The sequence below is a fragment of the Stegostoma tigrinum genome, chromosome 5 (genome assembly GCF_030684315.1).
Source record: "Stegostoma tigrinum isolate sSteTig4 chromosome 5, sSteTig4.hap1, whole genome shotgun sequence".
NCBI classification, from domain to species: Eukaryota; Metazoa; Chordata; class Chondrichthyes; order Orectolobiformes; family Stegostomatidae; genus Stegostoma; species Stegostoma tigrinum.
The window spans coordinates 35,007,612-35,034,058 of NC_081358.1; the positions used below are offsets into that span (position 1 = coordinate 35,007,612).

A 26,447-nucleotide genomic window follows, 5' to 3' on the forward strand; every position below is an offset into this window, starting at 1 on the left:
AAAAAGGGCTTTATTGAATTAAAAAAGCAAATTAGAAACGATAAAGTAAAATTACTCAAGAATCAAAGGGTGGTTACAGCATAGCAGTTTACCATTTGGTTCATTGTATTTGTGTTGCCTCTCTGCAAGGACTTAGCTAGCCCAATTTATTTCCCAGATAGAATTGTCTCTTTTCAGATGTTTACTCAATTCTCTTTTGAAAGCTACAACTGAATCTGCCTCCGCACTTCAGGTAGTGCATTCCATATCCTGATCATTCAATGAGCAAAAGCGCTTTGTAACATCACCATTGATTTTTTTTGACAATCATCCACCTTAAATCAGTATCCGTTGGTTCTCAAGCCCTGTACCAATAGGAATAGTTCTTTCTCAATCTACAGGAGACTTTTCATCTACTTTCACAACATTCTCTGCCACCTACAAGAATGAAACTTGGGAGCATACTGTCCCCTAGCCCCTCTATCATTGCACTCTTCAGTTTTCCTTGTCCTTTCTCATTTTTCAACCAAAATACAACTTCACTCTTCAAATTTCATCTTTCATCTTTCATATGAGGCCTTTTCAGCACCAACATGCCTAAATTAGTTAAACCAGTAGGGTTTCAAAACCTACAGAAACATCTTCCAATTCATCAAAACAAAACCTCACTACAACAGGAACGTTGGTTACTCAGCAGAATAGGTGTATTGAAATTGACAAATTTTGCTGAATTGCAAATGGCAAGTAACTTTTGTGGAACTACATAATAGCAAACTCTTTGAAGGGGAGACTGAAAACTTCTTCAAAGCAATCTTTTTAATAGATGTGTCCAGACAACTATTACAGTTCAACTATAACATAGAAAATCAGATACACAATATTTGCCAAAGACTAGAGAAGATCAGCTGGTATGCTGAAATTAGGATTCAACCAAATTTCAAATATTTGTGGTTTTACTTCAAAACACTGGCACCATGAGACAGGGTAAAACACTAAATAAATCCAACAACTGACTTTTAAGAATGTCATTTTGAATGAATTGGGCTTACTACAATCATGCTTGTTTCAAAGTTCAACCCTATTTGTTTAAGGCATGTTGCTTCTAACACAAAAGATTTTGTTTGAACAAATCCCAATGCTCACCTCAGTATAACACACCAAGCACTTACGGCTATATGCTTCACACAACATTTTTAATTGAGAGCATGGTGGAAAAGTTCAACTGATCAACAAACCATTATGGCAAAGAACTGGAGCCTTTAAGAAACAAGAGCGGCTTTGCTAGATAACTACACAGGCACAAGGACAGATTTGTCCACAGTGGACTGAGCAGAAAGACAAAAAAGTAAGACAATTCATGAACAGTGCCAAATATTTAGGAAGATATTAAATTTCTTCCAACTAAAATATATTCTAGAGGCAATTAATAGATGCTTTTCTCCCCCCCTCAATCTATCATTAAGCCAAGTTAAAGACAACAAAATGGCAAAAAATGAGGCATTCCATATCGCAAAGGTAAGTGGCAGGCTGGAGGATTGGGAAACTTTTAAAGATTGAGAAGGGTTACTAAAAAAAAATAAAATGCACACAGGTTAATTATGAAAGATGACTAGCACAAAATATAAAAGTGGACATCAAAAGCTTCTACTAATCTATAAAAGGGAAGAGAGAGTAGCTAAAATGGATGTTGGTCACTTGGAGGATGAGACTGGCAAGTTAATAATGGGGAACACAGTTGTTGATAGGTTCGCTGAGCTGACTGGTTTTCATTCAAACATTTCATCCCACCTCTAGGTGACATTGGCAGTGCTGTGCTGCCTCCGTTGAAGCACTACCGTCCTGTCCTGCTCCGTCAGGATTGGCAGTCTTGTTTCCGGTTTTGTGCCATAGTGGTATGCCAATGGGGTCTGCTTTAAATGTAGTTGTAAACCAGGCCTCCAGGAATTCTCCTACTTGTCTTTATCTTGCTTGTCCTAATACTATATCTTTGCCCCAGTTAAAGTGACGGCTTTCTATGTCAGAGTGTATTGAAACAAAGGAGAATTGGTCATATGTTTTGCTGCAAGTTGGTATTCATGTATCCTGTTGGCGAATTTCCTGCCTGTCTGTCTTTAGTAGTATTTCTCGCAGTTGCTGCATGGTATTTAATATATCACATTTATCCTGCTCATTGTGGGTATGGGGTCTTTTGTCTTTGAGTGTAACTAGTGAAGTGCGGCAGTTGGTTTGTGTGCCATCCTTATTTCAAGATTGTAGTCAATTCTGATGCATTTCTAACATAGGGTAAGGTGCCCAGCGTGTTGGGTATGCCGTTTCTTCTTGGTGTTGTGTGTTTGCCAGACATCAGATGAAGTTGTTCGGATGACCATTGTTTGCAAAGACTCCATATAGGTGTTCCTCTTAGATTTTGCACAGCTGGGGGCGTTGCAGTGTGGTATGGCTCATTTAAACAGTCTTGACACAGCTCTGTTTGTGGATGCTGGGGTGATTACCGTTGTTATTCAGGATTTGGTCTCATAGTCTTTCCGTATACACCGGTAAGGAATTCACAGTTGTTCATTCGTTCCACATTTATGTCAAGAAATAGGAGTTGATTGTTTCTGCCTTTTTTCCTGGAAAACTTGATCTCAGTGAATATTCTGTTAATATGATGGTAGCGAGAACTGCAGGTGTTGGAGTCAGAGACAACAGTCCGCAGCTGGAGGAACACAGCGGTCTAGGCAGCAGAGGAAGATTGATGTTTCAGGTTGGAGCCCTTCTTTCAAAAAAGAATGAAGAAGGGACCCAAACTGAAACGTCAACTTTCCTGCTGCCCGGCCTGCTGTCTGCTGCCAGCTCCTTACTGTTTTGTTGCTGTTTATAAGGTAGTGCGTTTCTTCTAACTTTGCTTGTTTAATCATCGTGAACGTACCATCCACGTATCTAACCCATAATTTCGGCTGGATCTGGGAAGGGCTGTGTTCTCCAGTCTTTGCGTAACAGCTTCTGCTATGAGCTCTGAGATGGGTAAGGGACCAAGAACTGTGCCAAGACTCTTTAAACCAGTGATTACTCACTGCAACACCCCACAGCTAGGCGAAAATAAAGAGAAACACCTATACAGAGTCTTTGCAAACAATAGTTATCCTAACAGCTTTGTCCACTGATGCCTGGCAGACAAGCAACACCAAGAAGACACTGTATGCCTGAACACACCGGCCACCCTATCCTATATGAGAAATGCATCAGAACTGACAAGACTCCTATGGATAGCACACAAACCAATAGCCATGCTTTGCCGAGAAGACAAAAGACAAAAGACCCCATGCCCGCAAATGTGATATATAAAATACCATACAGCAACCGAGAGAAACATTACATTAAGACAGATGGGCAGGAAACTGACCATCAGGATACGTGAACACCAAATTGCAGCAAAACGGCATGACCAGCTCTCCGACATTTCAATATACCCCGACATAGAAGGACATCAGTTTAACTGGGGCAAAGTTACAGTACTAGGACAAGCAAGACAAAGACAAGCACAAGAATTCCTGGAGGCCTGGTTCTCAATCATTGATGCAATAAACAAACATGTTGAAATGGACCCATCTACATGCAACTGTGGTACAAACCCAGAAACAAGACCGCCAACCATGACAGACCAGCTTAACTGTTATTAATGAGAAATTGTGGGAATCCATCATTAAGGAAACAGTAACAAAACATTTGAAAGTCAAAATACAATCCAGAGTCAGCTTGGTTTAAGAAGAGTAAATCATTTTCCACTAATTTGCTGTAGAGCAAATTCTTCAAAGATGTAACAAGCAATGTAGATAATGGAGGTCTGAGAGAATGGAGTAGATACTGAATCCCAGAAGGCATTTGATAAAGTGCCTCACAAGGTTAATACATCTTATAAGATCACATGGGGTTAAGGGTAATAATATATTAGCATGAAGAGAGAATTGGTTAACCAACAGAAAGCAGAGACTTGTGGGGATAAATGGGTATTTTTTCTAGGTGGTAAACTGTAAATACTGGGGTCCAACAGGGTTGGATCCTTGACTTCTAACTATTTATTATTTTTCAACATCTAGATTAATGACTTGAATGCAAGGGGGAAATGCACAATATCCAAATTTGCAGATGATACTAAAATAGATGGGTAAGTAAGTTGCAATAAAAAATGAGTTTATAAATGGATATAGATAGCTTAGTTGAACAGGCCAAAATTTGATAAATGGCGTTTAACATGGGAGATGTGCGAGGTTATCTGACTGATGAGAAGGTGAGTAGGCTGGGCCTGTATTCTTTGGTAAATAGAAGAATAAGAGGCAATCTTATTAAAACATACAAGATTCTTAGTGGACTCGATAAGGCCAATGTGGAAAGGTAGATTCTCACTATGGGAGTCTAGGACTAATCAGCATTTCAGAATAAGGGGTCACCCATTTAAGACAAAGTTAACAAGGAATTTGTTCTCTCAAAGGATTGAAAAGCTATGGAATTCTTTACCATAGAGTCAAAGGCTGGATTAATAAGTATACTCAATGCCGAGAGACATTTTTAACAGTAATGGAATCAGAGGTTATGGGGCTAAGACAGGAAAAAGAAGTTGAGGATTGTCAGATCACCCATGATCTCAATAAATGGCAGAGCAGACTTGATGGATTGAATGGCTACTTCTGCTCCCCTGAGCAATGTAGCACTGCTCCATTAGGTACAATCAATCAAGAAGTTTGTTAAATCCTGGGGAAGATTTAAAAACATGGAAACGGGAGACGGCGTTTGATTACTTTGCCCCCAGGGCTACTATGACAGATCTAAATTTCTGGTTTGCAAACCAATTATCTGTAAAGTCTTTTCTAAAAAATATAGGTTCATTAGTAGAGGACAAATATGTTTTAAGAAAACATTCAAATCTGCATAGTTGATGACTCAGTACTCCAACACGCTGAATACCAACTGAAAGTATCATGAGAATAGCACGGGCACAGCAAGCACTCAGGGTGGGGGGCTTCAATGTCTATCATCAAACGTGGCTGATCTGTGGGCCAAGTTTTAAATGACAGTTCTGGGCTGTGTTGGAGCAGGTGGTGAGGGAAACAAGAAAATGGCAGTGGGAGGGTCTTACTTGATCTTGCCATTACTTATCCAGTTGTTGCAAATGTCTCTAATTGTGTCAGTAGGCATGAGAACCACTCAGCCCAGTGAAAATAAAGTCCCACCTTCACACTGGCAGTACACGCCATTGCATTGTGTCGTATTACCACTGTGTTAAATGGGATAAACTTCACACAGATCTAGCAATTTAAAACTCAACATCCACAAAATACTATGGGCTGTAAGCAACAACAAAACGGTACAAAAATAAAAGCTGCTGGATAAGCTCAGCAGGTCTGGCAGCAGCTATGAAGGAAAAAAATGAAGTTAATGCTTCAGGTCCAGTGGCCCTTCCTTGAAGGGTCACCAAACCCGAAACGGTAACTGTTTTTGCCTGCACAGCTGCTGCCAGGCCTGCTGAGCTTTTCCAGCAGCTTTTGTTTTTGTTCCTGATTAAAAACTGAAAGAACTGCGGTTGTTGTAACAACAAAGGTATTCAACCACATTATGAAAGCTCACTGCCTGGGACATACCATACCAGCATTACCATTAAGACAAGAGATTAATCCGGGTTCAAAAGAAGAGTGCAATGGGATGAACTAGGAGCAGCACCAGCATTAGAAACAAAAAAAAAGCACCATGCTGGTAAATCTACAGCAAATGACGATTTGCATGTAAAATAGCAAAAGTAAAACAGTGGATGCAACACTGGCTAGTCAGAGCCGAGCCATCCGACAATGAACGGATCAGGTTTAAGATCTGCAGTCTTGCCATATCCAGTCATAAATGATTGCGAATAATGAGATACCTAACTGGAGAAAGCAGTTCCACAAATATCCCCATTCTCAACAGTGGGGTTGCCAGCACATCAGTGCAAAAGACTGCAGTACTAGTATAATAATAAAGTGTGAAGCTGGATGAACACAGCAGGCCAAGCAGCATCTCAGGAGCACAAAAGCTGATGTTTCGGGCCTGGACCCTTCATCAGAGAGGGGGATGGGGTGAGGGTTCTGGAATAAATAGAGAGAGAGGGGGAGGTGGACTCAAGATGGAGAGAAAAGAAGATAGATGGAGAGGAGAGTATAGATGGGGAGGTAGGGAGGGGATAGGTCAGTCCAGGGAAGACGGACAGGCCAAGGAGGTGCGATGAGGTTAGTAGGTAGGAAATGGAGGTGCGGCTGGGGGTGGGAGGAAGGGATGGGTGAGAGGAAGAACAGGTTAGGGAGGCAAAGACAGGCTGGGCTGGTTTTGGGATGCAGTGGGTGGAGGGGAAGAGCTGGGCTGGTTGTGTGGTGCAGTGGGGGGAGGGCACAAACTGGGCTGGTTTTGGGATGCGGTGGGGGAAGGAGAAAGTTTGAAGCTGGTGAAGTCCACATTGATACCATTGGGCTGCAGGGTTCCCAGGCGAAATACGAGTTGCTGTTCCTGCACCCTTCGGGTGGCATCATTGTGGCACTGCAGGAGGCCCATGATGGACATGTCATCTAAAGAATGAGAGGGGGAGTGGAAATGGTTCACGACTGGGAGGTGCAGTTGTTTATTGAGAACCGAGCGGAGGTGTTCTGCAAAGCGGTCCCCAAGCCTCTGCTTGGTTTCCCCAATGTAGAGGAAGCCACACCGGGTACAATGGATACAGTATACCACATTGGTAGATGTGCAGGTGAACCTCAGCTTAATGTGGAAAGTCATCTTGGGGCCTGGGATAGGGGTGAGCGAGGTGGTGTGGGGGCAAGTGTAGCACTTCCTGCGGTTGCAGGGGAAGGTGCTGGGTGTGATGGGGTTGGAGGGCAGTGTGAAGCGAACCAGGGAGTCGCGGAGAGAGTGATATCTCCGGAAAGCAGATAAAGGTGGGGATGGAAAAATGTCTTGGGTGGTGGGGTCAGATCGGGTGGGATCGACTCTCCCCTGCAACCGCAGGAAGTGCTACACTTGCCTCCACACCTCCTCCCTTACGCCTATCCCAGGCCCCAAGGTGACGTTCCATATTAAGCAGAGGTTCACCTGCACATCTGCCAATGTGGTATACTGTATCCATTGTACCCGGTGTGGCTTCCTCTACATTGAGGAAACCAAGCGGAGGCTTGGGGACCGCTTTGCAGAACACCTCCGCTCGGTTCGCAATAAACAACTGTGCCTCCCAGTCGCAAACCATTTCCACTTCCCCTCCCATTCTTTAGATGACATGTCCATCATGGGCCTCCTGCAGTGCCACAATGATGCCACCCGAAGGTTGCAGGAACAGCAAATCATATTCCGCTTGGGAACCCTGCAGCCCAATGGTATCAATGTGGGCTTCAGCTTCAAAATCTCCACTTCCCCCACGACATCCCTAAACCAGCCCAGTTCGTCCCCTCCCCCCACTGCATCCCAAAACCAGCCCAGCCTGTCTCTGCCTCCCTAACCTGTTCTTCCTCTCACCCATCCCTTCCTCCCACCCCCAGCCGCACCTCCATCTCCTACCTACTAACCTCATCCCACCTCCTTGACCTGTCAGTCTTCCCTGGACTGACCTATCCCCTCCCTACCTATACTCTACTCGCCATCTATCTTCTTTTCTCTCCATCTTCAGTCCGCCTCCCCCTCTCTCCCTATTTATTCCAGAACCCTCACCCTATCCCCCTCTCTGATGAAGGGTCCAGGCCCGAAACGTCACCTTTTGTGCTCCTGAGATGCTGCTTGGCCTGCTGTGTTCATCCAGCTTCACACTTAATTATCTTGGATTCTCCAGCATCTGCAGTTCCCATTATCACTGCAGTACTAGCATCCATCTTCAGCCAGAAATTCAGAGCAGGTGATTCATGTTGGCGCCTTGTGCAGGCCCTCAACACCACAGATTCCAGCCTCCAGGCAATTTGATTCACTGTGATAATAAATAACCAGAGCCCATTGAATACTGGAACATTGCAAGCGCTGACAATATTCGGGTAAAAGATAGGTGCAGATAGAGTTCAAAGAGAAAGACAATTGGACAGACAAAGGAGATAATAAAGATCAGTCTAGGAGAATGAGTAAGCTGCTAATGGGGACCATTAATAGCTGACAATAGGTATGTTTGTGTAGCAACCCAAGTGATGACAAGGTCTGATCTGTGGGATTTGGCCAAAAACATGGGGGAAGGTGCTTCAAGCCCCAATTGTTGAATTTGATATCAAGTTCGGTGGGGTACAAAATTCCCAAGCATAAAAGGAGGTGCTGCTCTTCTAGCTTGCACTAAGCTTCACTGGAGCATTGCAGCAAGCCCGAGACAGAGGCGTTGGCCAAGGAACAAAGTGGAAGGCAACTGGAAATGCAAGATCCTCTTGCAAACAGAATATTTGTGTTTTGCAAAGCAGTCAGCCTGTGCTTCTTTTCCCAAACATAGAGGAATGTTGCTGCTGGATGGGTCCAGAGGTGGTTTACCAGGATGATCCCAGCAATGAAGGGCTTGACATTATGAGGAGTGGTTGAGGACTCTGGGTCTACACTTGGGAGTTGAGATGGCTGTAGGGGAGGGGGTCTCATTGAAACTTTCCACATATTGAAAGGCCTGGATAAAGTAAACACGAGGATGTTTCCACTATTAGGAGAAGACAAGACTCAAGGGGGCAGCCTCAGAGTGAGCAGGCAACATTTCAGAACTGAGATGAGAATTTTTTTCAGCCAGAGAATGGTGGATCTGCAGAACTCATTCTCATTGAAGGTTTTGGAGGCCAAGTCATTGACTGCGTTTAAAACAGAGACCGACGGGTTCTTGATCAGTAAGGGAATCAAGGGATACAGGGAGAAGGGAGAATGGGGTTGAGAAACATATCAGCCACAATCAAATAGTGGTGCTGATGGGGTGACTGGGTTAATTCTGCTCCTGTCATTGGAGTTCACTATCTAACAGCCTGTGGATGTCCCTACACTTTAAGGACTGCAGCAAATACAGAATTCAGTTTACCATCACCACCCTCTCCAAATGTTCAATCGTTGGTGTTCCCCCAGCAATAGCCACATGTCGTAACCAAATGAAAAAATGCTGGACAGAACCTTTATTTTGAAAATCAATATTTTTTATAATACATTTTTCTCCAAATCTAATATTGGGACACAAGACTTTTGGTACAATTTAAAACTTGAAAATTATTTTGAAGCAGGAGCCAACTTCATGATATAAAAGGTGCACCATCAGCAGTAGAACGCCGTGCTACTGCTTGCAATTTCAAATATTTTCACTTGTGTCCAGAGGTCATAACTTAAAATTTGAGACAAACGAAGCCACGGGATTAGACATAAAGCCAGTTAAAGAATTGTCCAGTTAAGCATTGAAATATAGAGGCGTCTTGTGGTCCAAGTCCATAGCTCCTTGAAAGTGGCAATGCAAGTGAATGAAACTGGGGAAGCCGGCAATACAGCATGCTTGGCTTCATCAGCTGGGGCATTGAGTATAAACGTTGCTAAATCATGTTGCAACTGTAGGAGACTTTAGTTAGATTGCATTTGGAATACTGTGTGCAGTTCTGGTCACCACATCATGGGAAGGATGTGGAGGCTTTGGAGAGGGTGCAAAAGAGGTTTGACAGGACGTTCATAGATCATAGAACCCCCACAGTGTGGTAACAGGCCATTCAGCCCAATAAGCCCACACCAACTCTTCAAACAGCATTCCACCCAAACTCACCCCTCTACCCTATCCCTGTAATCCTGTGTTGCCCCTCGCTAATCCACCTGACCTGCATTTCTCTGGATACTGTGGACAATTTAGCACAGCCAACCTGCACATTTTTGGACTGTGGGAGGAAACCAGAGAACCTGGAGGAAACACAGACACGGGGAGCACATGTAAACTCCACACCGACACCTGAGGCTGAAGTCAAATCTGGATCCCTAGTGCTGAAAGGCAGCAGTGCTAACCGCTGAGGCACTGTGCCATGTTGCCTGGATTGGAATGCATTAGCCATATGGAGAGGTCAAACGAACTTGGATTGTTTTTGCTAGACCTGAGAGAAGCATATAAAATTGAGACACACATGGAAAGGCTGGATAGTCAGAATAATTGCCCCCAGGCTGGAAATGTCATATTATTAGGCAGCATACGTTTGCGGTGCAAAGTGCAGAAGTTAAAAGGAGATGCGCAAGGAAAAAGATATTTGTTAAGAACACAGAGGGTAATAGGTGCCTGAAACAAGCTGCCAGGGGAGTTGGTGAAGCAGATACAACATCAAAGTTTAGGAGATATTTAGACAGGCACATGAACAGGCAAGGACTAGAGAGATAGGGACAGACAGATGGAATTAGTTTAGAGTGGCACGATGGTCAGCACAGATATGGCAGGTTAATGGGCCTGTTTCTGTGCTGAACTGTTTTATGCAAGAGTAAGCAGAAGTAATTCAATGCCAGCTGGTTGGTGAAACACACTTGAGACATTGTTTATCACAGTCAGTTGAGCCTCAAATTTAAAACAACAGTTGTGCAGAGGCATTTTACACAAGTTTACTTCTTAAGACATCTCAGAAAATCAAAGAACACTGGGACTAGCATTTTCGTTGTGAGGAAATATTCATTGCAACAAGTATTTGTGTAATGTGGTTTACACGGGCAGCATTGATAGTTACAAAAATGTTTAAATTTTTGTATTAAGACCTGTGATGCAAATCATTTAACAATTCCTCTTCAATAAGAAGGGTGAGGTGATTGTTCACATACAAAAGCTTGGAAAATACTTCACCTGTGCAGGGAACATAAAGTGTGTTTTCTTCTTAATATGGTCAAGGGACAACTTCCATCTGATTTTTATAAAATAGATGATTTGTTTAATGGAAGAAAAATAACATTTACAGCAATTCAAAACAATGACAACACCAACCAACATTTCTTCTGTAATTTTGCCAGTGACTCCAATATTTCATGAATGAAACACTCAAGATCTGCTTTGCAGCAGGTAGCAGTTAAATGCAGAATTACAGTAGACTACAGCAGCAAGGAGAGGCGATGGCTTATCACTAGGCTGTTAATCCAGAGGCCCAGGTAATGTTCTGGGGACCCAGGTTCGAATCCAGCCACAGCAGATAGTGGAATTTGAAATTAATAAAAAAAAAATTTAGAATGAAGGTGTCTAATGATGACCATGAACTCATTGCTGACTGCCGGGAAAACCCATTTCGTTCACTAATGTCTTTTTAGAGAAGGAAACTGCCATCCTTACCCGGTCTGCCCTACATGTGATTCTAGATTCTCGTTTATCCATTTTATACTTAATCTGCCATGCATTTGCCCAAATCACAATGAAATCCTCTTTCACTTAACTCTAAACTTTATGTCATCAGCAAACTTGGGAGATATTATTACATTTAGTTCTCTCATCCAAATCACAAATATATGTTATGACTACCTGGGGTCCAAGCACTGATCCCTGCAGTCCCTAATCACTGGCTACCAATCAAGAAAAGACTCGCTTATTCCTATTCTTTGTTTCCTGTCTACCAACCGCTTCTATAGCTGTGTCAATCCACTACACGGTGCTTTAATTTTACATACTTATCTCATAAGTTGGACCTTATCAAAAGTCTTCTCAAATTCCAAGCAAACCACAACCACTGGCTCCCCTTATCAATCTACTAGTCACATCCTCAAAAGAATTCTAGTTGGTTTGTCAAGCATGATTTTTTCCCTTTCATAAATTGCTGCTGACTGTCCAATCCTGTATGTTTTCTAAGCACATTCTATGAAATCTTTTATAATGGACTCTAGCACTTCCAACACTAGTGATGGTAGGGCAACTGGTCTATAATGTCCTGCTTTCTCTCTATCCCTTTTTATTTACAAGGTAGTTACATTAGCTACCCTCTAATCCATAGGAACCATTCCAGAATTGACAGAATCTTGAAAAATGCATTTACTATTTCTATGCAACCTACAGTCAATATCCACAAGCAATTCAACAATCTAATAGTTATTTGGTTGCTTTATTTGCTCTGCATTTTTTAACTTCCCCCATTTATGGCTGTAAGAGATCTACATTTGTCTCAAACAAGTCTTTTTCTCTTCACATATGCACAAAATCTTTTACAATCAGTTTGAAAGTTTCCTGCAAGCTTACTCCTATACTCCATTTAACCCATCTTAATGAATCTTTGTCGTTCCTGAAATCTAGACTGTTCCCATTCCACAGGTGTTCTGTTATTTTTGAGTCAATTTGTATGACCCTTCCTTGGATCCAATGCTATCCTTAGTCTCCCTCGTAAGCCACGATCAGGCCATCTTTCCTTATATTCTTGCTTTCAGAAGGAATCAAGGGCTATGGGGAGAGTGCAGGGAAGTGGAGTTGAAATGCCCATCAGCCATGATTTAAATGGCAGAGTGGACTTGATGGGCCAAATGGCCTTACTTCCACTCCTATGTCTTATGGTCTTTCCCATTTTATTTCTGTAGCAGACAAGGATGAACAATTATTGTTGTTCTTGCGTTCTTTAGACATTTGCCATTGCCTACTCACCATCCCTTTAAGCGACGATCCCCAATTTATCATAGCCAGTTCATGCCTCATACCATTGTTGCTTCCACCCTGCTATTAAACTCTATGCCTCTGCTAATAAAGGCAAATATCCCATTTGTTTTCTTAACCACATGCCTTCTTAATCTAAAGCTGTTCTCCTCACTAATTTCCTCCTCGCCAATTCTTCTATCAGTCGTGATTTTCCTGATCAATGCTCCTACATTCAAGTCCAAATTGTTTATACATACCACTGATAGCAAGGGACTCAACAATGACCTCTTTGGGACCTCAGTGGATGAAGACACCCCTCAACAAACATCCTCTGCTTCCTGCTCCACCACTTAATCTGGATCCAAATTTAAAGTTAACTTTGAAGGTAACACTGGTGGCGCTGGAAGTAGTGACCCTGATGGCAGTGAAGACAATCTGCAGGACCTTGAATAATATTTATTGAACTAGTTACAAAGCAACAAAGCGAGAGGTTATAAAAAAAGGAAAGGTCAGAAGTCTGTAATACTTTGACTGCAGACTGTTTGACGAAGGGGGGGGTAAAGTTTGAAGGAATTCAGCACAGTGCTGAAGCATAACTCCGTTAGATTCAGCAAGTCGAAGGCTAAGGAAATGAAGTGCAACCGGGAGGGTAGACACATACAGAGCACGATGCAAACAATCGGCTTACTGGTGAGATGTAGAGATCTAGATATCTAGAGGCTCAGCCCAATAGACAGGAGAGAAAACTGGAAGCAAGCAGCAGAATGGAGTCAACAGGAAGTCAGCAATTACACAGGAAGCTTCAAATTTAAATATGAAAAGCTTCAAAAAACACCAAGGATTGGAGTGATACTGAAGGCATACTAGAACCACAGAACAACAGCATAGGTCAATATTGTCTGAAATGTAGCTGTTGTGCCCTTCCCTGTCCTGTTGGAAAATTTAAGCCAGAACAGAAAATGTATAAAAATAATGGACCTTGGGATTTGCATGCCAAAATGTTTTCTTCCAAATCACACATTGCTTTGTAATTTTCTTCAAGCTTAGCTAAAACATTAATGCCAAGCTGCATGTGGTTTCAAAAAGTCTCAAGCTAAGCAATGGAAATTCCATTACTTAATTCACAATAATTGTCATGATAAAACAACTTGCCATATTTAACTTCTGACACAAACAAACAGTCACTAACACACAGGAATGAAAGACATTTTGGATTTCACTCTACCATAATGTAGATACACTTACCTGATGTTGGGCAGGCACTTGTTGCAATGTGGTCTTAGGTGAAGAATGCTGTGACTGAACCCAGGGCTGATGTTGATGAGATGTAGGAGAAGTCTGATGATGAACTGCTGAGTGCTGTTTCACAGGTGGGCAAGTTGGCAACTGAGGCTGAAAAGGCTGATTTGGGTGCTGCTGGCCAGACATTAGACGTTCCTGCATCATCTGATCAGCATGATTTCCACTGGGACCGAGTGCACCAACTGGTCTTGGAAGGCTGCCAATATCCCTTGGTACAGAAGGGCTCATGTATTGTGTCTGCATGCTTCTGGGACCAATGCTCCTCTGTCCAAGTCCCATGGTACCTGGGGACTGGTGCGGCTGTTGAGGCAGAGGCATGTTTGAATAACTTCCAACCTCCAACTGCATGCCAGCACTGCCAGGCCTAACCTGTGGTGGAGGGGTGCCTGCTGGGTTACTCATAGCTTTCATCGGTGACATTGGTGGTGGAGAAGCATAAGTTCCCTGAGACTGTGTGGGGTGCATAGTTTGTGCATTAATTTGGTTAAGTGGGCCACCTGGATGTATAGGCTGCTGGTGCATTAGTCCTTGGCTTGTGCCACCTGGGAATCCCACAGTATTTGGATAGCGGGGTATTGACTGGTTCACAGATGGGTTACTATTAAGGCCTAGGTTTTGACTGATCCCTGTATTACTGTTAACTAATCCCTGATTAATGTTACTATAAGGATATTGTGAATACTGCCCTGAGCTACTTACAGATTGTGATGGTACCGCCTGGCTACGTGAACTAAAATTTAAGTTTTGTTGTCTGCTCGCGGCTTGTTGGGAAGGATTTGGAGAGAATCTAGGACTATGCGCAATGGAATCTCCATGGAGAGAATTAGGTGGGGGGTGGGCATGGTACTGCTGGGTTGGAGTGTGACGTAAAGAAGGGCTAATGTTGGGGGTTTGTTGAGGCATGTGAGCCAAGTGGCCTGGTCCTGAAGTTCCCATGAAAGGATTTCCTTGACTGAGGGCCTCTTGACCCTGAGTGAATTGGTTCACCCTCTGCTGCTGAGGCTGGTTGTGCTGTTGCAATGAATAATCACTACGTGTTAGGTAATTCCCCATCTGTTGCATATGTTGAGTGTGCCCTTGCCCTGGAGGTGGTGGCTGTGGTTGTTGCTGTTGCTGGAAGGCAGGTCGGGTTTGATCTGGCACCTGAACAGCACGTGGGCCCCACATAGAGCTACTATCTACAAACTGCTGTCCACACCTTTCATTCTGCATAGAAGGGTACACTCCCAACTGAGTACCACTGTGAGGGACTGGTGGAACTGTGGGGTTGTGGTATTGAGAGTGGGGTGATGCCATACCATTCCCGGGTGTATTGCCAAGCATTCGGTTAGGCTGATCTACTAGATGTATTTTTTGCTGTTCAAATGGACCAAAGTGATCATAATGAGCCAGTTTAGTTTGAGTCTGAGTAGGTGGGGGATGATGGAGAGGAGACTGAATGGAGGCAAATCCTTGATCCATGGGTAATTGTTGCCCAAGAGTATTCACTGGATTTTCTGAAAAACCACATTCGCCAAGACCTTCAAGCCCTTCACTGAAAATGTTCCCATCATCACCAAACAAACTCAGCATACCAGGATCTGCCATCTTCCTTGTGCTCACAGCTCCCCTAACGGCACAAAAAGTGAGCTATTCTGTGCTTCACCTCACCGCTTCCCTTCGAGGTGTCCGTCCTCAAAGCCTTAAATCCTATGACTAATCTCCTGTGTGTCACTCCACATTTCCTTAATTCTTTTGGACAACTCAGTGTCAGGCAGAGTCTGGATAGAGGTCCTAGAGAGAAAATGAAAATAAAGTGAAATTGGGAACAAATGGAATGAATAATGCACACAAAGACAAAGACAATCAATAAAGTCACATTAAGATGTCCCTTCCTTCTAATGTTAATGCCTGCATAACTGAAACAAGAAATGCTAAGCTTCCTAGGCAATTTAAAATATCGAACCAGCAAAATTAAGCAAAACCTCTTTACACTTTTGCTTACGGTTTGCACAAGTGCATCCTGTACAATACATTAGTGATAACTCATGCAAGCACGAACCTGAACCATTAATTCATTCATCACTTAACTTGCCAGTTCTACATTCTTGGTTGCAAAAGAACAAAATGCCAAACTGTAGTCACAGCAGCTGCCAGCACACCAGGCAGACAGCTGGACGAATACAGCATAGCACACCATCTGCTCCAGTGAGGCTAAGCGCGTGTATCAACCTCTTCCATCGCGTTCCTAACCTCCTCATCCCCAAGAGTAGCATATAAGCAAGCAGAATTATATAGATAATGAAATTCAACTAGTGTACAACAGTGTTATCTATAGAAAATAGTTAGAGTGGCTGAGAAATGCATGCCCACAACAATAAATAAAACTACCTTTTCTGTTAATCATATAAAAGCACTAATTCAAGTATATCCTGAGATCAGTTTTTTTTGGGCATTATCCAAACTGAATTGCTAACACTACATAGTTCGATTTCATCGATATTTCAAATAAGGCTTTGACAAATGTATATTTGATACAACTTTCAAGTTATTACCCAAGTGTACTGATACAGCCTATCCAGCTATGTGCCTGAAACAAGTAGCCAATATGATGAATTTACAGATTCCAGGCCACATTTTCAAAGTGATCTGACAAAGGAAGCGCAGCTACAGGGTTCATCACTCACCCCAAGGCAAACAGATTACCAGTGATGTAACAACCTCCATTTATGACTAAGTGCACATCGCAGCTGGGGAGTGTCTAGCTGAACACTCTTTCACCATTCCGACAAGGCTAAACAGGATGGCCATTTATAAGGGCATTCTAACCTCCATAAAAGTTAGACTGTTACAAGTGGCACCACAGAAATTATAAGGTGAGAAAATAGAAAAACACTGCAATCTAATTATGCCTTGTTTTCCTCTCAGAGGCACATCTGAATCTCATCAGGACCAAGTTGGTACTTGTAGCTCGATCTTAATCAACCTGAAGTGGACGTCATTGCTTGAGCAACACAGCTAAACGTTTTCTCTGCACCCAACCCACTCGGTTAGGTTTCCCTTTTGGATCAGCAAGGATTAAAAAAAAACAGGATATTCATCACCCATAAGTACTTTACCACTAGTCTGAACAAAAAGCATCACCATCTCTCAATCTGACAGTGTACATTGCTCAACACCATTCCCGAGCATTCTGGTCAGCGATGACATTCACAAGTACAATTACACAGCATGAAGCAAAGCAGCTTCTGAGCCATCTGCTCCTACTGACTGATTTTTTTTTTCATTGAAGTGCAATGATCCTTAATGACTTGCACTAGGGGAAGGATGTTTTCACATAAAAAAAATTTAAAAGCTACCCACAATTCTGGAAGTCCATCTGTCTGAAAGGAATGGAGAAGATATAAAGTAAACAGATTATTTACCCCTTTTATATTAAAGCAATAACCTAATCACAACTTATTATTTTATGTCAGTATAATACGAAGAAAATGGGTCGAGTAAAGGGTGAAAGGGATTGTAATTTCACTACCAACAGTTTAGTGACAGCGCTGCATCAAGTGATCTCCCAGCAATTAATCTGCACAAAATACATAAACTAAATAAATAGACAATAAATGGGTAGGACTCAATGGCCACATGCTGAGGGACAAAGCAAAATAATTTAGCCACAAATCAATTTGTATTAACATTCTTTTTCCTTTACAGTTCCATGCAGTCACTAATTAACAAATCTGATCATTTCTTCTATTATTCTGTATTAAAATGATTTCCAGAAGCTTGGGCCAGCATGTGAATAGGTTATTTATTAAATTGTTGATTGTCCCCATAATGCCAAAGGCCCCCAGCTCAAACAAGCTTCCCATACACTTACTACAACATTCCTTTTCTTTTCCTTTTTAACCAATGACTGCTGACAAAAATAATTTATCTGTTCCTCTTTTGTGGCAGAGTACAGTGTACGTGATTGGGTGCAACTTATCCATCATGAGCAAGCTGCAGTACAAAGACAGGCTGAGTGTCACAGGATATAAATGGACAAAGGTCACACAGTAAGCTAGAGAGTTTTGCATGGGACTCTGGCTGTTACATACAAATGGCAACCTCTTCTGCTAATACTCTACTACAATTAGACAAGAACAATTACTTAGAATCTACCTCTAACATAAATTAAATACAAGGATATTATCTAGGCTAGGAATTACATTTTTATGCTAAAAGGTATTGGTCTGCAATTTCTCCATTCAATATGAACCTAATACTCACTGTAAAAGAACAAAAAAGTTGAACAAACATTAACATCTATTTATTTGCAATCCACAGCGCTCAAGTATGGCTGCTAAGTAGCACAGTCATGTAGGAGAGAGCATCAGTACTCTTTACAAACCAGCATGTAATCAACTGGTCTAATTTTCAGTCCACAAGCACTTTACTACGTTTCAATTGCCATAACATACGACAGAATATTAAACCAGGTACGAAAGTGCAGTTACACTATGCTTACAACGGAAGAACATAACTAAAAGAATTGGCATTTATGCAAGCCCATTTCTAATTGTATTACAAGATTCCAGCCTGATATGGAGGCAGAATTCAATTTCCAAACGAGGCCTTGTAAATATTACATTCCGTTTAAGAGGAAGAATAGCACAAACTGTGTCCTCAGGATTTATGCACAGAGTGGCACAGATTCAGGTCAAATACAGGGCAATGTTAAATTATATCTCTGATGTGTGCAGTCTCCATTCTGCAGAAAGTTAGGAGATTCATATCAGACATCACCCTGATAAAAAAAACCCTAGTAACGCAAAAATTTGACCCAGGCCAATTTGGGGATCAACAGGGGAGAACTTTCAAACACAGAGCTGAATTACATACAAAAACTGTCCTGTTGTCAAATTCTCCACAAAAAAAATGGGCAAGTGTTGATGTGCTTGTAAGCATGAAAAACCAAAACAAGTTACTACATAAATGGATACAGGAGCAAAACCTAGAACCCTACCTTAAAAGTTATTCCCTGTCATTAAACATTAAATCCTTCCACTCTACTTTTATTCTGATAGAACCACACATCATTTCGTCAACTGGATATGGTATGCAGCCAGGCAGAGAAAAGTAACATTAGACGTATTTGTGAATTAATTCTCATGTCACTATATTTTCTTACTTTACAACCACAACATTGCACTCGCTGCCTTACCGTCAACCTATGAAATGCAAAAGAAAATATCGATAAGCCAATTCAGGAAACATAAGGAAGTTGAACAAGGTCCAATTTATTGATTACCCGGAATATCTCATGATCAAATAGTTTTCTAAAAAAGATGCTTCAATACCTTCACCGCAAATGCTACAATATACTAATCGTCACTCCCACAAGTAACGTATTAAAGAAGAATAAAACTTAAAAGTACATTCTTGCTTGATTTCCCAGTAGAGTCTGAACATTCCAAGTGACGGCTGATAACATTACTAGCAATCCTCATTTAAATTCCATACCAAAAGGAAACACTCTTCACCACACAAAGCATTTTTGAATATGTGCGCCAGATGTGCCAATCTCCAATCATGAGGATTCACCAGTTCTCCTAATCACTGAAAACCTTTACTAGGAAATCCACTTCCTTCCTTTTGCAAACAGAATTTATATCTGGTCCTAGGATTTTTTTTAAAATCTTGAACCCTTGAAACTAGCTGATTGCATTTCACTCAAGATGTACAAGCAATCCACTAATTTTACTGCTATCTGCTGTACAAGAACAAGATTTAACATTTTAAAATATATACCGAATGAGCATTCATTTGACTTCACCAACCCCCAATATTTGTAATTTTGCACCAGTCACCCAGTAATTGTCTTTATTGGTCTCTAGTTGACAGTAACTGAAATGTTATTTTTGCACCCCTTTAACCATATTCTTTACCTGTGTTAGATTCAATTCGGCTTTTCTAATATTTGTAACATGAATTCGGGTCTGTGATTCTTTTCATGCCCAGAAGCCTCAAAATACTTTGAGCCGAAACTAGTTAAAGCGCAGTTTTTGGCTTACTTCAAAGGGATCCAGATAATATTAACAAAACTTGTCAAGTGTTCAGGTATTAATAGAACCCTGTTAATAACACATCAGTTACAAACCTACCGCATTCTCAAATTAAAGGTAAAAATTGTACAAAGAATTCTAAAAGCAAGTTTAAAAATTGAGAAATCATACTGCTCTTGCGAACATGCACTCTTAAAAAGTGTACTCTTGCAACTGGAAGTCTCCAAATATAATTAAAATCTTGAGAAGCACTTTAGGTAAATGAGATGGCAAATCTGCATTCAAATATGATATAAATTTATCAAGCCAATTGAAAACATTACAGCAGATTATTTCAGCTTAGGGATGTACAAAGTCATTTACACTATGCCCAAAACAAACAAAAATCAGTAAACTTTCTAAGTAGTAGGAGGCTAGAAATTGGAAGAGCAGGTTCACTAGAAATTTATGAGCTGAGTAATTTAAAAGACTAATGCTATTTGCTAGCCTTCATCTCAAAGAGGAACTGAAGTTAGAGTTAGATAAAGCTCCAATTTGACAGCATTTAGAATACAGTGCAAAATTCTAGGTAATATACGTGAAAGGAGGATAGAATAGTCTTAGAATTGACACAGAGCAACTTCACCAGTGTTAGTGGTGCTAAAAAAGGGGAATAAAGAATACAGAAGATTAAAATGTGAGCTAATTAAGGTATACATGATGAATAAAGGATTTGATAAAAAGAAAATATTTCCCTATAAAATATTGAAAAATATTTCAATGTAATATATTGGTGGGACAGTCCAAAGGAAGCATCACCCTAAAATTAAAGCTCAGCTGCTCAGAAGAGTGTTCAGGAGAAGCAAAGTTGAATAAGGGGTGATGAACGTTCACCACCTCCCTCAATCCACCCACAAAAATATTCTGAAAGCCAAGTCCAAATAAGTTTTAAACTGATAATACCACTGTCTATCCAAATCTTGAGATATGGTTGCAAGGCAAGTGACCAGGTGTTAAAAGACTAATCTGTCATAATCTACCTGAAATATACTACAGGTCCTCAAGGCTGAATGGTCAACTGGTGTTTTGATATAGCGAAAAGTGTATATTAAAAAGAGGTAATTATTAGGTGAAAAATCAGCATATAACTAGTCAAATTATACATTGTTACCAAGTCTTTTCTTATCACTCAGGTTTGCTTAAGTATTCATTACAAATTGTTCATCAACAGACCAGACTACATTAGCTGATCGGTGCAGACTTCTGAACATAACTAGCTGAAACTCATTATCCACTTTGAGAATGCCAGTCAAAATTTTTTTCCTAAAACCAGTTATTGTCAGATAAGTAAGCACTAAAGAAACATGCACTCACCTTCAGCAATCATTCAATGTAGTCAAGTTATTAACTTTAAATTTAAAATCATTAAATGGGGACCTCATCACATCAGGAAAGTTTCAAACAGGTAGACTCCAAATTGCTTTTTTTAAAAAAAAGTCAATTATAACCAGTAATGAGAGTCTGAAGGTCACATAACTGGAGGCCCACAGTTCAGCAGTCTCTCAGCTATAACACAAGTTCCATGGCTGGCGTTGCAGACTGCTACAAGTTACGATTTACTGACAACAAATTGGCCAGTTTTGGTGACACCAACTGATCCTGCTGGTATAAAGACAGAGTTGGGAAAAAAAATGCAAACAGTCGCACCACCAGCCTTCAAGTCCAGCACAATGTTCAGGACAATGGAAACACAAATAATCCTAGCTGCCTTTAATACCCAATTTTTAAATCTATATTGGTCTTCTCTAATGGCTGCTGCTGCTTCCTCCCCCATCATAATATGCCCCAATCATCAATCCATTCACTACTGATTGTAATGCTTTGAGTAATACGTATAATGTGTACAACTATATTTATTCCATATTGATCTTATGTGAAAAGACAAAGAAGAAAATTGCAATTGCAGTCTAACTTCAGATTTTGTCTCAGGGTTTAAGTACATGCAGGAACACTTGTGTACCAAAACAGTGTTCCTTCATAGATCTCATGACTACAATAACTTGCAATTAATGCAGCCGTCGATGGAGAAAAATGTCCCAAGGCACTTCATATCAGTTATAATGGAGATATGTACAGAGATAACCAACAGAGTTTGGTCAAATATGTGGATTTTAAAGGTTGATTAGGAATGAGAGATAATGAGCAATTTCATGAAGGAATTCCACACCGAAACACCTTAAGTGGTCAAAATACAAATATCAATGGTTGGGTAGGTGCCTAAGAAAGCACAATCAATTTAACTGGAAAAAAAGAAGGCTTACATCTTTAGGGTTGAAGGAGGTTAGCGATTGCTGCTAGAAAAGTGGCAAAAAAAAAACCAAAACCACAAAGAAATTCAGACATAACAATGAGAATGTTTGCATCTTGGAATCAACCAGAACAATTTGCATCACAACTAGCATGAAGCATTAAAAAGCTGAAGGTACCCAAGGAAAAAAAAACAAATTTAAAATAAGATTTGCCTGTAGGATATGTCTCACATTGAGACAAGTTTTGTTTTCTTGCTGTCAGGAGTAGCTCTGAAGGAGAAATATAAAGTTACCATAGTCCTACTGGACCACGGGGCCGCTCTTTCATTAGAGAGAGATGACTGGTAGTGGCTTAACTCGAGAGTCACCATGCCTCAGGTAATGAGAGGGGTTGAGAGGGAGAGTACTTCATGATGACTTCAGCTGGCATGGGAAGTGAACCTATGCTGTTAGCATCACTCTGCATTGCCAAACTGCCACACAGCCAACTTAGCTGTGTTGCACTTGAGGCAAGTTACATTTAAAACATCACCTCTAACATAACACAAAATTGTTACAGTGCAGAAGATGGCTATTAGATTCATCTTGACCTGCACCTGCCCACCAAATGAGTAAATAACTAGTTGCCACGCTTCCACCTTCTCCAATCTCTGTGAATTCCTTTTTATTTTGAAAAGGAACCAGTTTAATTCCTTTTCAGTGTTTCAACTGAACCAGTTGCAGGCTGAACATGCCAGACTCTAACCACTCGTGCATGAGATCTTTCCCCCCCTCATGTCATTTTGCTTTTCACCAATTTCTTTAAATCTGTGCCTTCTCATTCTCAAATGCTTTGCAGGCAGGAACACAGTCTCTTCTAGTCTACTCTTACTAAAGTCATTGTGATTTTGAATACATCAAATCTCCTCAGCCCACTTTCTCCAAAAATGTTCCAACTACTCTAATCCATTTTTATACCTTAAAATTCCTCAAATCATGAGAAAGCTTTTCAAATGTCTTCATGCTTTTCTGAAAATGCAACACCTAGAACGAGATACAACACTCCAGTTAAAACAGAACCAATGTTCAACATAATCTCCTAACGTGCACTCTACACACTTTTATTAATAAAGGTTTGGATATTGTATATTTTATTAACCACTCTCTCAACCTGCCCTGGCAGCTTAATGGATTTATGTATACAGTAAGGTCTCTTTATGCCAGAGTTGGGTCCCTTACATAATGTCTCCATTACCTTGCCAGCAAAATGAATGACCTTAAATTACAATGTTTCCAAGTTTCCTTCATCATCCACAAACTCTGAAATTTTACCCTTGTATATCAAGGGTTCCAACACTAATCCCTGGATTATTTCACTACCCATCCTCCTCCAGCCTGAAAAACATTCAGCTGCCATCACTCTGTTTCAGTTCACTCTGCTAATTCCATTTTCATGCTGCTACAATCCCTTTCTATTCCATAATCTATTACTTAATCCACAAATCAGTCGCGCGGCACTTTTGGAAGCCCATGCACACCACATTGACAAGCATTACCCTGCCTAACTTCTATCCCTACAAAAACCTCCAGCAAGAAGGTTAAACATGATTTTCCCTAAAGATACACCATGCTGGCTTCACTTAATTAATCCACATTTGCTCAAGTAACTTAATTTTTCCCACAACAATCACTATACACATTTATTTTGTTTAACGTAACTTCAGGTACTGCTTTCATTCCATTTACAAAAACAGCAGGGTTCAGACATAAACGAACAGTGCAGCAGATAGCCCGAGGACATCATCCACAGTATATAGAATCAAGCTGGAGAGGTGATGGCCTAGTAGTTTTATTGCTGAACTGCAAATCCAGAAACCCATGTAATGCTCTGGGTACCCAGGTTTGAATCCTGCCAGGTACCCATTTGGTGGAATCTGAATTCAATAAAAATCTGGAGGTCAAAAGCCTAATGATGACCATGAATCCATTGTCAATTACTGGAAAAACCCATCTGATTCACAAATGTCTTTTAGGGACTTACCTGATCTGGCCTACATGTAACTCTGGACCACACAGCAATATGGTTGACTGCTAATAGCCCTCTGGGTAATTAGGGACGGACAATAAATGCTGACCTAACCAACGACACCCACATCCCATGAATAAATTGCAAAAAAGTTACAAAACACAAAAAGAAGCTTGAGACCCGTAACACGACACGTGTATAAATTGAAATCTTAAAAGTTTTTTTAAAATTAGGATACATAATATGATATCAGTAACTTCATGAAATACTGTGTCAGAAATCATTCCCTTCCCTCAATGGCAAAATCAGAATGATATGATAGCCATATTAGGACTTCAGCAAATAACTGCTCTGAAACCAAAGCAAATTAAGAATGGTTCAAACACACCAACTTGTAAAATCATTTCCTTTTCAAGTTATCAATTCAAGAATCACGTGGAAATTTGACAACAACCAATTACACTAATTAGATTTTTCTTAATTTGCCCACAGTTGAGATCAACTGTTAAGATTTGAGTTTTGCATAATGGAAATTTAGAGAAGCAACTTGGTTACTGCATCAAAACTCTTAACATTCTTTCGTACGTATCATATCAAAAATATAGCAATACAGGGAGGGAATACAGTATAGTCTGAAAAGATAAACCAATTTACACTGTTACACAACATTGATTTGGCAAGAAATTCATGGCATATATAAAGAAAGTAGGTTACATTTGTGACATACTATCACAAATTGGCAACATTCCACTAGTGCTCAATCCATGTGAAGAGGTACAGTGTATATGGAAATGGTTCCACCTAGTTAGTGGCATGACCTTTTCAGACTGATGGCTTTGCACGATAAATTTTAAAGGACCTATAATAATGGTAGCTCCAGGTATTATACAATCAACACCACTTGAATTTGATCATTTTCATAGGTTTTTCAAGTGGAAGCACTGGGAGTACCAATTTGCATGTTGGTATCAGTCACAAAAGTTGAGTAATTTCATGTTAACCATGTTATAGAAGCTTTTCTGTACTAAATTCGCAACAGCATAACCATTTTTTTTCTCCCTGGTTTTAACTCTGATGACAACAAAAAATGCAATAAAACATGGTCTGCTTTGAAAACAAAAGCTAGTACACAGAGGTAACACAAAAATAACAAACTAAGGAAAATGCACACATAAGCAGCTTTACTAATGCAAAAGGCAAATCTCTCTGAAGTGTCTGAAAGATTCCACTTCAATCACACAGAAATATATCTTTCTGTTCTAATTTCCCCATAAACAAAAGGTGAAATGCTTCAAGGATGTTCAGACTGAATGAGCTCCCAACCAATTTTTTTTAAATCCCAACACGAATATAGCCAATGTTAAGACTTCACTGTATGGCGAAATCCATAGAGTTCAATCAGAAACATTCAGCTATTTCAAATCTCAACTATATCTTGAATTTAGGGGATTCAAGGACAAGACAAAGTGGTATTCAGTGAAGGATGGCGGGATCAAAGAGACTAATCTGAAAGGGAAAAACAGTATAACTGGTATGCTACTTGTGCATAAATACTGCACTGTACAGGTAGCATAAGCAGAAGCCAAGAACAGGTCATCTATCCTCTTGAAACAATTGGTGCAGAAACTGCAAAATTGCATACAGGAAATATTAGGATAAAAAAATTTCTCTACAGAAAATGAAATTAGCCGTTTTCATAGAATCCCAGAGACACCCCCCATCCTATCCTTGTAATTGTGCATTTCCCATGGCTAATTCACTTTGCATGCACATCCCTGGACACTATGAAAAACTTAGGATGGCCCATCCACCTAACCTGCACATTTTTGGACTGACGGAGGAAGCTGGAGCACCCGGAGGAAACTCATGCAGACACTGGGAGAATGCACAAACTCCACACAGTCGCTCAAGTGTGGAATTGAACCTGGGATCCTGGCGCTGTGAGGCAGCTGTCCTAACCACTGAGCCACCGTTCCATCCTACTACTACTACTACATATGGGCATGTCTGCCAAAACGTATGTTGCATTAACACAAATTGGCTGTAATGGTAATTGATGAATAGTGGACACTGTCCATATAACATGCACTTCCTGCTGTATAGGATTTCCCTATAACATGATTTTCTAAAGCATGAGGTCACACTAGAAAACAGCTACCATGATATAGGGGAACTACCTGTACTTTTCTTCTCTCAAGGATTCTGCTGTTTCTATCAATTGCCACATGCTGAACAAATATATAGCAATACAGTTGACAACTAATTCTTAAAACAATTTACCAAAAGATACCTTTTGAGAGAGTTAAAAGGCAAAAATAAAA

The 26,447-nt window shown here is 40.7% G+C and overlaps 1 protein-coding gene across 4 annotated transcripts in view; it reads right to left on the bottom strand.

Moving 5' to 3' along the window:
- The window catches only part of chd7 (chromodomain helicase DNA binding protein 7), a 274,019-nt gene that overhangs the window by 227,583 nt on the left and 19,989 nt on the right, over positions 1-26,447 (bottom strand). For all 4 annotated transcript variants that reach the window (XM_048529010.2, XM_048529007.2, XM_048529008.2 and 1 more), the window contains exon 2: positions 13,757-15,586. In XM_048529010.2, coding sequence (XP_048384967.1) covers positions 13,757-15,400 — 1,644 coding nt within the window. In that variant the 5' untranslated portion in view covers positions 15,401-15,586. The remainder of the gene's footprint in view (positions 1-13,756; positions 15,587-26,447) is intronic.